The sequence below is a fragment of the Colossoma macropomum genome, unplaced genomic scaffold (genome assembly GCF_904425465.1).
Source record: "Colossoma macropomum unplaced genomic scaffold, Colossoma_macropomum, whole genome shotgun sequence".
Taxonomy (NCBI): Eukaryota; Metazoa; Chordata; class Actinopteri; order Characiformes; family Serrasalmidae; genus Colossoma; species Colossoma macropomum.
Window position 1 is genome coordinate 6,056,350 of NW_023494797.1, and position 15,995 is coordinate 6,072,344.

The window sequence follows — 15,995 nt, forward strand, 5'->3', positions numbered from 1 at the left end:
TAAATAAATTTGCTATATTTCATTGTGACCCCTGGTTCCTATCACCACCACTGTTTCTCCAGAAGTTTCTCTACAATGCACCATTTTACATCAAACACTTTGAATGACAGATTCAGAGAGAAAATCGGTGGAATTCCAATTTAAAATAATCACCTTCAAAATCTTTAAAAAAATATAAGCCTTAAAAGCCCAAAAAGGCCGAAGGCCCTAAAATCATTCTTTTATTGAATTCTTAAATTTAATTAACCACTTCACAGTATGTTCTTTTGCCCATTTAAAATACTCAAGAATTAAGAAAAAAGAATGAAAGAAAAAAAACTAAAAGCATTTGTATTCATTAAGACTCTTTATTATATAAAAGTCTTCTTGCCCGTATCTGAACCTGCTCGGCCACCGTAGTGCATGTAAACATGGCGTCCGACGGAGAGAGTGATGAGGACTTCGTGACTGTTGGAACCCCTCTGGAGCCGCTGGAGGAAGGTGGAGTGATATTTTATACATTTCAGGAAACAGAATGAGAGAAGCGATTTTGACTTGCGCAGCTGTAGCGAAATCCTTTCAGCCACGAAGCTGGAGTCAGTTCCTTATTCGCCAGGCCAGCTTCAGGTTCAATTTTCCCCGTTCCACCTTAAACGGTGCCGCAGTTGCATTCCAGCGCCTCAGTCAGTCGCCAGAATGTTACTGCTGCGCCATTTAAGGTGGAACGGGAAAAAATGAACATGAACCTGGCGAATAGGAAGCCAACTTTACTGTTTATCTGGTGATTAGCAGAAAAGCTGTGCTTATATAACATTTTGTTTGTTCTATTCACTCTGTCACTTTGTTCAGATGAGCCCATTAGAAAGCCGATTCCCGTGCAGGACCAGACGGTCAAAGATGAGAAAGGCCGGTACAAGAGGTTTCACGGAGCCTTCACTGGTGGCTTCTCTGCTGGCTACTTCAACACTGTGGGGTCCAAGGAAGGTTAGCAGGAGCCACTCTTGAGAATAAGAGCACGTTTCGTTTGTATTGCTGTGTTTGGTAAAAATTTGAGATCTTCCTTGTTTGACCTTATTTCTCAAACTGTACTGGCCTTCTGCAGGCTGGACACCGTCCACTTTCGTGTCATCACGACAGCAGAAGGCAGAGAGGCACAATGTCAGACCAGAAGACTTCATGGATGAGGAGGTACGTCCTAGGACTTAGTGAGCCTAAAGGGGCACGCTGGCCAAACTGGAACAGTTAAAGGGGAACTCTGCTGATTTTTTAAAAAATAAAAAACCTCCCTTTTGATTATGTGTCTTGAAGGTGGGAAGAACTTTTGAACTTTGGGCCCATATCCTACATATTTCTTAATTTATTTTCCTAAAGGTCCAGTTTTGTGTCAGTTTATGAACAAAAAACAGTTGTAATTTAGTTTACGGTACAATTTTCCAACCTCTCTTCATCCCTTAATCAGGCTGTTTTTGCTCCCGTGCCATCAAGACTAATATATCATCGCTGTTCCAAAAAAAATATTATCAACTTTACAGAAGAAGGCAAAAACATTCTTTACTTTTCATCTAAATTAATGTCAAGAGATTTTATTCCAAGTGATTTTTGACCATTTCTGTTGGTTCATTCATCATGAAATCTTTTTGTCTTGGTTGTCAGGCTTATACTCATATAGCCAACTTTAGATTAGATTTTGGTTAACAATTAGCTCTGGATTGTCTCTTTTTTTCACTCTTTTTCACTAGGATTTCAGTGAGCATGGGATTGCACCGCGAGAGATCACCACCACTGATGACTTTGCTTCTGGAAGGCCAGATCAAATCCGGGATAAAGCCAAAGCTATTAGTTCCCTCACTGCCCCTATTCCAGGAGACACTCTACTGGAAGAACTGATCGCACCTGCAAGGTATTTAGCTACCACAGAAGTTAATTCTAGCACAGTAGCTAATAAAGGACGTCAGGAGCATCCTTAGTGTCAAGTGTGAGTGCATCAGGTCTAATTATGTAACGCTAAAACTTAACAGATACTTTTGATAGCCTCAATGGATTGGAACAAATGTTGAATTGTCCATGATGCACTGGAGGATTGTTCTTTCTGACGTGTGATTGACATGCTATAAGAAATTGTCTGAATGAACAGTCAGTATTGCGTTGGAGCTGTGCGCTGTGTGTATTGCAGGTCGTCTATAGGGGTCCAGCTACTTAGGAGAATGGGTTGGAGGGATGGGCAAGGGATTGGACCCAGGGTGAAGAGAAGACAACGCAAACAAGACACAGGTCAGTCTAATACATTCTGTTTCAAAGCTTGTATTACTGTCAAATCAAATCAAATCACGTTTATTGTCACATCACATTTACACAGGTGGAAAGTGAGTGAAAATCTTAGGTGCGTAGACCTTTATAGAATTACTAATAATAAATACAAAAAAATATAAATATCTAAAAAGAAAAAGAAATCAGAGTCAGTCTGATGAGATGTGCAAGGTGTAGATTGTCCATGGAGATGATGATTCAGAGATGCAGTGACAGGCCTATAGACCGATACACTAGCACTACTGACTGTTCAGCAGCCTGATGGCCTGTGGGAAGAAACTGTCATAACATAGGCCTTATGTTTACATGCATGTCATAAGTTATTTTATATTTGCCTTGTTATCACAGATGCCAGAGTTTATGGATGTGCTTTCCCACCCAGTGGATCTGAGGAGTCAGAGGTGAGTATGATCTTCTGAATAAAAGTTATTTTAGACAATGCAATTGATAAACAGATGATCATTTGATTGATTGTTAACAAAATCATGACGTTATGGTGATTTGATGTGTTTTTTCCTTTAAAAAAACTGAAATTTTACTTAAAAACAAATCACAGTGTTGATATTAAGGAGAATTCCATTTATTTATTTATTTATTTATTTTCAAATTTTCTCTGTAATTAATGATTAAAATGTAAACGGTCATTTAAAGTGGTTTGATGTGAAGTAGTCCTAGAGAAGTCCTGAAGAAGTCATTAGTCAGAATTGTTCACAGCAGTTGTGATAGGAACCAGACGTCCAAAGAGTTTAATGCCTCTTAAAAGCTCCCTTTACAGAAAGTTATTACATGAAATGGTTTTGAATATGATGGCTAATGCCTGAGACATTGTTTTTGCAATAGTTTTGAGATCAGGTTTTGGCCTGGTGGAGGGGTACATGTAGTGGGTTCTAAGGCAAAATAGGCCATGTAGACACAAGTAGGTTTACTCTTCATTTTGGATGGCAAATAAAATGCCTGTATTTGCATTGTTGACATTGCAACCCCTGGTTCCTATGACCTCTGCTGTAAAGAAATCCAAATTGGTTTCTCTACAGTTAAGCATTTCACATCAAACCACTCTGAAAGACTTTGTTTACATCTCAACAATTGAATTATGCGGACATTTTTAAAAACTGGTGGAATTCCCCTTTAATCGGTCAAACGATTAGCATCCTTATATCAACTTCATTGTCTAAAAAGTCAAACAAGTAACACTAATTAATATAAAAAAAAACTTTTCCTGGAAAATGGCTGATTTTTGAGACAGATTATGTTATGTTTATCTAAGTTTCTATTAAACTGTGCTGTAGAAGTGAATTCCATTGTTGTATTCATAACAAAGCCATATTACATGAAATAACTTTCAGCTTTCCCTATCTAGAATGATGACGAATTTGCTCCAGAGAATGTGACCTTCGCACCCAAGGATGTGATCCCAGTGGATTTCACCCCTAAAGATGACCTCCATGGCCTGGGGTACAGAGGGCTGAACCCTCTTCAAGCCCTGAGTGGTGGTTCAGGGATGGGGCATATTAACCTGTTTACCCTGGACTCAGATAGGATGAGCAGTCTGGTTAGAGGCAGGAAGGCGGGGAACCAACGTAAGAGTGGAATCACAGGACAGGTGCGGTCTGTTTAACATTTGAAGGAGATGTTTATTTAACTTGGATGTTATTGGTTGTGTCATTATATTGTGGTGTGTCTACATTATGATGATAGATGCACCAAGGCAAACTGGTTATTCCATTGCTTTTAACGTAGTGGGGCCATAAAATGTAGCCACTTCTAGCAGCAACAGCAGCGTACCACAGCAGTCAACAGAACTTTCTATCAAGAGTTCAGTTTTTCCCAACTTTAGCAGTCAACCACATTAGTGAAATACACTAAATGTTGTGATATTTCTTTCTGTAAGCCATGGATAGCAAACGTGTCATTGTTCCAGGTCCGGGCATTACCTAGTATTACCCTCTAAAATAATCAACAACTCTGCTTAAGCTGTCATCTGATAATCATCCATATACTGTAATCTCATGGTTTCTTTTAGACTGATGTCATTTAATCGTTTATTTGAAAACAACATTTATGGCATGGGGGCAACACCAAAAAAGAAGCCCTATATGTTGCTGAGCACAATTTAGATGATGTGAAGAAAAACACTTGATTGCCATGATTCCAATAATGGCCAGTAGAGCTGCACAATACATCATTTGTTGATCATTACCTTGATATTAGATATTGCAATAAGACTTTTTGCCAATATTGTTGAGCCCTAATTTCCAGTGGCCCACCTTCACATTGACAAGTTAGGACCTAAGATTTAGTCTTCCCCTTAACTAGGCATACCAAAGACACCTCAGACAGTGAGAGGCAGGTGGACACCATCTGAGCTAGAGTGTGTCCTAACACCATGAACTAACTTGTAAACTCAGACAGTAGTCAAGCGTGTGAAGTGTCCCTCTCCCATTGTCATTGTGTGCGTACAGGCATTTGGAGTGGGAGCGATGGAGGAGGAGGATGATGATATCTACCACAGAGATGTCTTGTCCAACTATGACACTGTACTAGGAGGGGAGGAGCCAGGAGATGGCCTGTATGGATGGACTGCTCCTCAGCAGTACAGGAGGAAGAAGAATGGTCAGTCTTTCTTTTTACATCCAAGTTATCCATGGTATCTGTAGTCATACAGATGTATACACTTACCATCCATTTTATTAGAAACGTCTACATTGTACTTGCACTCACTGGCCACATGAGGTCCATCAACCTCTAGGCCCACTATAGAGCTGTATAATTCAACTATGGCCCATCTATTGTCATGCACAATTTGTCAGTCACCATCACTATCCAGCATCGGTCATTTTCTGACCACATATCCTCTGTTGACCAGATATTATTTGAGTGGTGGATTGTCTTCAGCATTGCAGTGGCACTGCTAAGTTGAGAGTGGCCCATCATTTAAAAATACACAGCCAAGAGTGCAATAAGAAACAGAGTGGAGGAGATTTTTCATGACTAAACTGACAAATGTTTGACTGTAGCTACACAAGACTGGTCTCATTGTTAGAAATACCTACTTTGTAGGTTCATTCTGCTGGGCTCTACAAAGTAGGTGTTTCTAACAATGTGACCAGTCTTGTGTAGCTATAGTCAAACAGGTGTCTGTTCAGTCATGAAAAGTCTCCTCCACTCTGTTTCTTATTGCTTTTCTCATCTAGAGCAAAGACATAAAAATAATGATGCTGTGATGTCTTTTAACAATGTTTGATGGTGGAAACATTTTGTCTTTTATACAGACTCAAAAAGAGATGCTGCGTATGTGGGGAAGATTCTGGAAGGTTTCACTCTGGGTTCCCAAAGCACAGAAGTCAAAACTGTATGTTTCTTGATTTATGCAAAATCAATTAATAATATGTTTTTGACTTATTTAAAGAGCCCTTATCTTTAAATTGACTTATTTAAAGGGTCCATACTTTTTTCTTGTATTTTCTTTTCTCAACAAATGACATTAGTGTGGGTTTTCTGTACCAAAAACGGTCATAATTTATTTTAAATGACCCATTTCCAACTTCTCTTTATCTCTTAGAGTTAAACAGGCTGATTTTGTTACTGTGCTATTAAGACTGAAATATGTAAATGCTCTAAATGGCTTATTTAAATGCCTTGTATTTTGCCTCATTCAAAAGGCAGTCTGGGTTTGAACGGTGCTTATTACTTCAGTGTGAATGGGCAGGACAATAAGCTGAATAGATATGGAAATGGGCTAATTTTTAGAAAACCTAATAATGGTTAAACACTACATTATATTCTTATCTTAAAAAGTGAGGAAAATTTGGTTTTCCATGATAAGTGCCCTTTAAAACAAACATGAATTAATGTAGAAATCCTGTAATAATGTAGAAATCATCTCTGATTAGGTGTTTCCTCCACCGGACCTTCCACGAGATTACCGGCCAGTGCATTATTTCCGTCCAGTGGTGGACACCTCCTCCGTCAGCCCACTGGTAGCGCAGGCATTGCAGGCCTCACGTGGACACCTATCCCAGGATGCACCACAGCAGGGCCGCCACCTGCTGGACTCTGCACAGAGAAGAGAGATGCTGGGAGAAACATCCCTACAGGGTACAGATGCTATTTACTGTCATTTCCTTTACAATGGTGGTGCGCAGTGTCTACTGCGCAAATATAGCCATTTCATTTTTTTTTTATTCAAAACCTCCTGTGAATCTCTACATGTTTTTAATTGTATAGTTTAATATTTAATATTGATAATGATTTCTTTGGAAACGATTTTTTCTCAGAACTATCATAAATTAATGTCTCAGGCATTAGACAACATATTCTGAACCATTTCATATTATATCTTTATATTTCATTTTATAGCCTCCCTTAAGGTAGTTTTTAGAGGCATCAAACTCTTGAGTGTCTGGTTTTGATCACCACTTATCTTAACAATTCTGAGTAAGTTATCCAAGAACAGAGCATTTCAACATCAAACCAGTCAAAGTTACTTTGTTTGTATTTTAACCATAAAATTATGCAGAACTTTTTGAAAAACTGATTGAATTCCCTTTAATAGAATTAAACCTTAAAACGTATTATTAAAAAAAGATTGACAAAAAATATTTACATGTATATTGCAGGATTCACAAGCCATGCACACTTTTGTACATAATAGAATATTTTAAAAATATCTGACAAAATTATTTGGTCAATAAATGAAACCTTTAATGAGCATACAACCCATCTGAGAATAGACATTTAGTAGTTTAAGCAGGGTTCTGTAATGTTCATTAATTTTACATGTGTGGGAGAGCAGAAATCTATCCACACATCATTGGATCAATCAGGCATGGTGCTTTAATCGTATCAGTTTTGAAATGTTAATCAGTTATAAGCAGTTATAACACTGTGTGCTTTCATTTGTGCTCAAATTTTCAGGCTCTTTTCAAGTGTAAACATTATAAAAGTATTGCTTTTTGTCTGTTCCACTACTGTTTGAAAAGTTCCTCCAGTTTGTTTATTTCTTGTATTTGTAAGAATAATTCTGATCATGCTGAAATATTCTATTCAAATCAGATTTGAATGTCTCACTTTATTTGGATAGCACAGTGTAGCCCTTCTTGGTTAAATTCAGATGTTCTAATTCTTGACAAAGTACAGTATTAGGATTAGGGGTAGGATTTGGATTCGGATTAGGACCAGGGTGAGGTTTAGGTTTTAGGCTGATGCTAAGGTTAGGGTTTGGGTTTGGGCTGGGTTTAGTATTAAAGAAAATGAAGTTGAATTTAATAGATAATTGGTGGAATGGAAGTTAAGTACCTACAAAGTGTCTAAAGTGTACTATCCAAATAAAGTGTGACCGATTTGAGATTTCATGACGTGTTCTGCAGGCCCCAGTTCTGTGTTTGAGCTGTTGGATAGTAAGGACAGACAGAGGCTGAGTGGGATCCGTAAAGCTGCAGAAGAGAAGAGAGTGCAGGGGGACATGTCCTCTGCAGAGGGTCGTGCTTCTGTTGTGGCTGCAGCCAAAGCCTCCGCCCTGCAGGCCCTGTCAAGCCGCTTCCAGTCCACCTCTAATGCCCCTCAGTCTGACCCTCACGCCCAGCTTCAGCCTTCTGCTACCCAGGGAGAGGCGCAGATCCAGTCCCGGGCAACTGCCCAGCTGGCCCTTAGTGCTTGGTCCAGCCCCACAGCTCACAGCGGCCAGACTTTCAGGCCATTTGAGAAGAATCCTGCCAAACAGGCCCGTTATGATCTCTACATCAACCGACTGAAGCAGGGGGATAAAGGTATGGAATAATCACAAGGAAATGCATCTTTAGATTTTCAGGCTCTTTTCAAGTGTAAACATTGGGCTTATTAGACCCATCACGTCTACCAAGTTTCTTTTACTTGCACCCAGTGAGCACTTTGTATGTTTACTGATTGAAGCCCATCTGTTGCTGCACAGTTTATGAATGTACTCTGTTTGTCACTGATAGAATCTTTCACTGATCATTCTTACGAAAGCAGTGACACCAACGTGGTAGAGGCACGTTAATTTCTAAACAGTGTTCATTGGCACACCTATCTTGTTGGTAGCTGTACTGTTAGATATTCTAACTTATATTTTTCATGCACAGTACAGTCTTATACAAAGGTTTGAGTGCCCCTGGTCAAATTACGTTTTGTCGATTTTCTAAGTGAAAATAAGTACAAATCCTCTAGAAAGAACACAATTCTATTCATTTGCTGAATTTAACATAAGGAAAAGCCTGTGCAAATGTGCAAAAGTTTACCTATTTTTTTTATTTACATTTATATACATTTTACATAGTTTTATTTTTAACAATATGTTAAATTCAGCAAATAAATAGAAATCGTGCACTAAAAATTGCAGAACGATGCATATTTAATTTTAAGCGTGTTCTCTGTAAAGGATCTATTAACTTATTTTCACTTTGACAATCAACAAAACGTAATTTGACTGGAGTGTTCAAACTTTTGCATATGACTTCACGCGTTAGTCATTCTAATCCTTCATCAGTGATCGGGGGCTGTATTACAGAAACTTCTTAACTCTGAAATGTTATCTGTTTAGTGACCATGACTTAAGTTCACTTAAGTTAGGACTGAATTTAGGACAGAAGCAATCTCAGAATAACAGTTCTTAAGTTCATAATCTTATCCTAACTCCAGATAGGAAAACAGTATCACTGAAACATCCTAACTAGACAAGATTTCCTAAATTCTGCCCTAGCTAACTGTCCTAACCCCGGAGGTGTCTTAACGTCTGTTTTAACCGTCTGTTTCTATGGTTTAATGCAGTGACAGGCAGCATAGTTCACTACAACTAGAGTAATGATGTTAACGGTTCTTTGACTGATGAGGTTTTTTTTTTCTAACAGCATTTTAAAAGTCCCAGACACTGCAGACACGATCTCCACCGTCCCATTTTATTACCTTCGTGTGTTAATGTTGATGAAAACTCAGATAAATGAAGTGTATTTTGAAAGGAACCTTTTGATAGAAGAAGGTAAAAACACTCTTAACATTGAGTATAAGCTGATGTCTGAAGTTCCAAGTATCTAGGAGTTCCCTGTGTGCTCTGTTTGTGCAGGGGATAGGAATGTGAACGAGGGGGGCCTCTGGGTCCATAGCCCCTTAATTTAAAGGTCCAGAGGAAGGGGGCCTCTTACTTTCTCCCTTCTTCTCTTAGGTCCAAATAGATGAGATCATTTTAAAAAGAACCATATGCTCTGTCTCCTGTTTCAACAACAAGAACCATATATATATGCTGTTGGTCAGTCTGTTCGGGGGAGGACATTTAGAATTGGCACGGATCCTCTCTCAGGTGCTCTATAGTGCTTGATATGATGCTGTTTTACTATGTAATAAATCTTTTGCTAGCAACTCAGTATCGGCGGAGTTTTTCTTCACAACATCTAAACACCATCGCCACTAAATAAACAACATAAATAATACAGGGATGTCGGGGAATAATGAGGAAACAGAACTGAACGTGTCGAGTCCATCCGGTCGGCTAAAGCGTTTGGAAAACTGATAAAGTTAGCTAATGGAGAGCGGTGACGCTCTGTTAAACAGCAAGAAGCGCTGTCATAATATTCATAACATCATAAGTTTAAGGCGCTTTGGTTTTGTTTGATCTTTTTATCACCAGTAACGGTAGCTAGGTTAGCTGTCTGGCTAGCAAGCTAACTATATTATTGTGATTAACGTGTTTACGTTTCAGCTGTGCGCTTATGGTCTGTTGTTAGGTAACAGACATGACAATTGATTGTCGATTTCAATCGGTTAGGTTAAGATTTCCTAACTTGAGATAAGGTGCTGTAAGATAAGGCCTGAAAAATACTAAACATTAGTTAGGAGTGTTACGGCAAGGACATGCTAAAATACTGAATATGAAAAGATGATTTTTACTTTGCTTTTTTGCGAATTCAAGGAATTCTGAGAATTTTGTGAATACAAGCTTGTATTTTGTATATATGTAACTTGTGTTTTCCTCAAAATAGGTTTGTTTGGCTGTGGAAAAAATCAGTTTATTTTAGGTCATTAGGTCAGTATCAGGTAAAGAACATTTGAATTGTGGAACAGGCATAGGAAAAATGACATAAATGACTGAACAACAAAATTAACAAAATTAAGTCAATAATGCATTTCATGTACAATTTTAACTCTTGTTTATTAACTTTGTGTAAAGTATAAAGTGAGCCTAACCATTATAATGCATGTGTGTCCATGTGTGTCCATGTGTGTGATGTGTACAGATGCTTTGGAGTTGAGTCTGGACCCACTGATGACTGAGTGGGAGAGAGGAAGAGAGAGGGATGAGTTTATTCGAGCTGCTGTGCTCTATAAGCCAAGTAACTCGTTACTGTCCTCCCGCTTCACTCGTGGCAAACAGGAGGATGACACAGATCAAGTGGAAGTGGCACGAGATCAGGAGGTCAGCAAGGATTAATATAACATTTATTTCTTTTGGATTACACATGTGGTCAAATGAATACATTGTAGATAGCATAGTAGCCCAGTGTCAGGCTCAGTGTTCTACTCTTCCAGACTACAATAAACATGTATTAAGCATTGGTTTCAAATGATCAGTCAAATGTAAATATCTGTTCAAGGCGAGTACTTTTTCAAGCAAATTTCTGCTGATATTATTCTGATATCATTGTGCATGCCTAATTTCAAAGCCTATGGTGTAGTGTGATGCAGTAATAAATATCAACACTACATTGTCAAATCATCTGGCAAGTAACATTTTTTATTGATGACTTTTTGCCATGCAGATTTTTCACTTGTTTGAACTTCTCTTTTTATACATGCTGTCCAGTAGATGGTGGTCTGATACTATGTATTCTGCATATGTGTGTGCACTCTCAGAATGATGTGGATGATAAGCAGGCAGCAGTGAAGATGAAGATGTTTGGGAAACTCACCAGAGACACCTTTGAGTGGCATCCTGATAAACTGCTGTGCAAGAGATTTAATGTCCCTGATCCTTACCCAGGGTGAGACAGCCACACACACACACACACACACACACACACACACACACACACACACACACACACACACACACACTCTTACCAGTTTAACTGAAGGAAACACTTAAAATTTATTTGCCTTAATAATGCCAAATCGCACGTTTTATTCCCTTGTTGTGATGTCGGCACTTACAGCACTCACACCTTTCTACTGTTTAAACTGTTTTTGGGCTGAAAATTTGCTAGTGCTTTTAGAAATACTTTGGCAAAGAAAAACATTATTTAGACAAAACTTTTTCTTCATACTAAGGAAGACACTTTGTTGAACAAGCTGAGCACTGCAAAAAATATTCTCAAGTAAATAACTGTTTTATCTTTACAGAAACTTTTGCAGGTATTTTTCCTTGCATAAGTTACTCTGAAAATTTGAGAGGACGGTAGAATGTCAGCATACTTTTTAGGGACTGTGTATGTAGAGTGTGAATTACACTGATAAAAATGCCTTTCTTCACTCTTTGTGTTTATAAATGGCAGCTCAAGTATGGTGGGCCTGCCCAAAGTGAAGCGGGATAAGTTCTCCGTGTTCAACTTCCTGTCTGTAATAGACGGGACTGCCCCTTCCTCCAGCTCCGCATCTGTTGCTCCCGCCCCGGCGCCCTCGTCTGCGGCCTCCGGCAAGCGCTCTAGGTGGGATGTAGCTGGCCAGGAATCACAGGTTAAAGACCCACTCAGCAGATTCATCAGTGAGGCCCGTAGTGAAGTGACCGCAGCACAGCAAGACCAGCCAAGCACTGCTATAACCCCTGCAGTCTTCATCACTGCTGAGGTATATTTATAGATTAGCAAATCATAATTCCAGATCTAGAGCCGCTATGCATTGTACAGATTTGGTTTTTCCTGTTGTAACACATCTTAATCAAGTAATTATTTAGGCCTGAGTGAACTGTGATTCTTTATTTGATTTTCTAATAGCAAATTAAAAAATACTTTTTATTGCTCATCGCTCAGTTTCCTAATCTGGTCATGTCACACTAATATAGCTAGTATGAAATGCCCTGCCATACAACTCAGGGCCTGTGGCACATATCGTAAACCTTTTCAAAGAAAGCCATAATGAGCTATTGCTCAACTAATTCTTTATGGACTGTGCATGAACGTTGGTTCATCAAGGTATAGCAGGATGGCTGCATTCATATCCTCACATATTAGGTACTTATTTTGCATATTTATTAAAATATCTCTTATGTAGCCTAAAACAGCTGAGCCTGTGACTGAGCAGACAGCAAAGAAGACTGAAGATGAGGAGGAGGCAGAAGAGGAAGAGGTTAGACCTCCAATGGACCTATTTAAGGCCATCTTCGCCAGCTCTTCTGATGAGAAGAGCTCCTCTTCATCTGAGGAAGAGAGTGGTGATGATGAGGACCAGGCGGTGGAGCCCCAGACACACATACCAGTCGTCACAACTGTTGAGACTGTTGGCTCACCTGTTTCATCTCAGGCTCCTCCCACATCAAGTCCGAGTACTGCGACAGGTAGTTGCCATTAGAGGGAGGGAAATTACAAACTTCCTTTTTATCATTTTGAAATTAAAAGAACACTCCTGCAGTTTTCACCATAATCTTTAAGAATAAGAAACCCGCTTGCTCAAACTCTAATAGAAGCCACTGGCAGTTGCTGCATTCTGTGAAAAAATATGTGACTCTTATAATCTGAATTGTAAACTACAAAACTTTGAAAATACAGGGCTTAGGATAAGACCAACATGAGAGAATGTCTTACCAAAGCTGTTATTAAGTTTAATTCAACTCAGCTTCTATTTGGAGTCAGCAGGTTTTCTGTTCTTACCTAAATACTGGTAAATATGTTGAAGTGATTGTTAATGGTAATTCAGCGTATGGTACCGACGCAACAGATTAGATTAGATAGGAAAATGCTGAAGAATTCCTTTAAACTGGTATATGTGCATTTAAGTTTATTTACACTTTCCAGAACCTAAACCTCTTACAGAGGAAGGAGAGCAGAACGACGCATCTGTACGGACTGGAGCCATTGACAGTGAGGAGTTCGGACCCAGACTACCCCCTCCTGGTTGGTCACTTCCCTGTCCCAGCACCGACACCTAAGCTAGGCGGCATTCCAATAGTCAAATAAATGTTTCTTTGCTTATTACTTTTCCTTGCATTTGCCTGAAAAAGTCAAATAGTCGTAGAAAAGATGAGAAGTTCAGATGGAGACAAGTAGCACCCTTCCAAGAGTAATCTCCGCAAATTTGTATGAAAGTTAGAGGTTGAATAAACAATAATTAAATCAATCAAAAAATTGCCAAAGCAAGGAAAGCTTATGGGTTGCTTAACACTTTATTTAGCTGTTTGAACATAGCCTTAGCTTAAACCCCTCCAACTGTTGTTTGTGCTACCAGGAATTAATGAAGCTTTGTCCCATTCCTCCTGATCAAATATTGTGTTGTTTACTTTGCTTTACGATCAGTGCGGAAGGATTAAGGCTTTACATCTGTCCCTGTCTTTCCTATCAGGGCAAGTATTCTCATCATCATCATCACTAGCGCAGGAGGAGAAGCCGAAAAAGCAAAGCAAAGACAAGCATAAAGTCAAGAAAGAACATAAACACCGTAAAGAGAAAAAGGTACTATCAGCACACATGCTAAGGCCTTGGGAAGGAGACCTTTGTTACCATGGTAACATGGATGGAATTTTGTTTATCACATTCTATCTCTCTGACTTTCTTTCATTTCCACTTTCTCAGCGTAAGAAGAAGAGTAAGAAGCACAAGCATAAAGGAAAGCAGAAGAAGAAAAAGAAAGCGGAGGAGACGGACACTAGCTCAGATGACACTGACTCTGAGAGTGATGATGAGTTGGGAGCAGTATCCACGGAAGACCTGCTACAGAGGTCAGTAGTTCTACCTTATTATCCTCAGTCTGTTTCATTTCCAGTCATTTAGTCATTTGTGTGTTATAATTTACTGAACGTCATCGAGTGGGTTTATGTGATTACATATGTGCTGTGTTCATTATTTGAATTATTTAAAGGGGAATTCAGGCCTAAAACTAGAGTACTCATGCAGTATTCTGTAGTGTAGCATTATATTCCTCAGCCTCAACAGCTTTATTCACAATTTTATAGTGTTTTTATGTTTTTGATCATCTGTGTTCTCCCACTATAATACGCTGCTGTTGGAACAAAACCTTGTATCTCCATTATTGTTGTTTTTCTACGGAGCCCCTAAGGGGCTGTGGTTAAAAAAAAGTTAATTGTAAGTTAATAAAGGCAATCGCAAATGTTTTGCATTCCCTCGCAAATAAAATGCGTTCCTTCGCAAATGTTTTGCATTACGATGCAAACGTTTTGCAATCGCTTGCAAAAGCTGTGCTTTGCTGAAGCTCAGAGATGGAGCAGCTCACTGAATTCACGTTGATCTTGGATTGAAATATAAAGACATAGTGTCGCTTCTCAAAATCAAACATGATTATGATATTAGGGAGTGCAAACTGAAACTGAGATCGAGTGTCCTCGACAGTGCTGAATAAACTCAGCATAGACTGGCGAAGCTGGGAAAACAGCTTTTAACGTTAGCTATGCTAAAAACAAAAGCTCTAATGTAGGCAGTGTCATTGGGCACATCTGGTCCTACGTTTGCTTGCTGTCTGACAAGCATATTTTTTGCGAGGGAATGCAATTTTTTTGTGAGGAATGCAAAGCATTTGTGAGGGAACACATTTTCTTGTGAGTAGAGTATGTTTTTTCCTTCTCCTGTAAAGTCCTCATTTTAGAGATGAGGTTTTGTTCCAACAACAGCGATATCTAAATAGCCAGGCAGCTTGTCATGCTCATCTGACAAGTCATTTCATATAGTGCAGTTATATGGTTGCAATAAGATATTCAGATTCCTCCCAGTAACCTGGCTTCCTTCTGCATTAAAAAAAAAAAAGTAAAACCAGTCCATGCTCAAAAATCCACCACAAAGCAGCTGTAGTTTTTCAAATGTTACTTACACCTTCAAAATACATCATCAGGAGGGGGTTTCCTAGTCTGTAAAATGGAAAATCTCACTCTTAGACCACTGCGGCACTGCTGCAGGATGCAAGTAAACATGTCATTTGACATGGCTACAACAGACAGAGCCATTGCTGATTTTATTTATTTTAATTCTCTTCATTCCAAGTAATGTAATACTTGCTTTGAAACTTAAGCTCTCTCTCTCTCTCTCTCTCTCTCTCTCTCTCTCTCTCTCTCTCTCTCTCTCTCTCTCTCTCTCTCTCTCTCTCTCTCTCTCTCTCTCTCTCTCTCTCTCTCTCTCTCTCTCTCTCTCTCTCTCAGGTTAAAAAACCTCCGTGGCAAGAAGTGATCGTGAGCATCTAAAGACTTAGTTAGAGAGGCATTACTTGTCCTCCATGAGGACGTCATTATGAAGCAAAATTACGAGGATGATATCTGTAAATGACTGTTTTGTCTGACTGTGAAGTTTTGCAAAATAAAGAAAATGCCTTCTAAACTTGTACATGACTTCAAAATAAAGTTACTTTTAATAAAACCTCTCTTTTTAATTTTTTTTCTTCTGCTTGTTCATTTGCTTGAAAGTGAAGAATGATTTCTTGTGTAACGTTTGTTTCATATTAAATAAACACCTCTAGGTTAGCATGACTAAACTAGCTAGTTAGCCGTGTCAACGGCTGTCGTTCAGCACAGCCACCCGAGCGATGTGTTGTCAGGGAAACTGTTGACG

The 15,995-nt window shown here is 39.0% G+C and overlaps 1 protein-coding gene across 1 annotated transcript; it reads left to right on the forward strand.

The window, feature by feature from the left end:
• Window positions 1-389: 389 nt before the first annotated feature.
• Window positions 390-15,816, forward strand: gpatch1 (G patch domain containing 1). Its single transcript, XM_036584284.1, has 19 exons — window positions 390-480; window positions 829-963; window positions 1,082-1,167; window positions 1,719-1,879; window positions 2,153-2,250; window positions 2,635-2,687; window positions 3,647-3,889; window positions 4,749-4,899; window positions 5,559-5,638; window positions 6,180-6,384; window positions 7,656-8,054; window positions 10,533-10,711; window positions 11,149-11,276; window positions 11,787-12,078; window positions 12,502-12,784; window positions 13,242-13,340; window positions 13,786-13,895; window positions 14,016-14,161; window positions 15,590-15,816. The coding sequence occupies exons 1-19, from the start codon at window positions 411-413 to the stop codon at window positions 15,615-15,617; spliced, it is 2,946 nt and encodes a 981-aa protein (XP_036440177.1). The 5' UTR covers window positions 390-410; the 3' UTR covers window positions 15,618-15,816.
• Window positions 15,817-15,995: the final 179 nt, after the last annotated feature.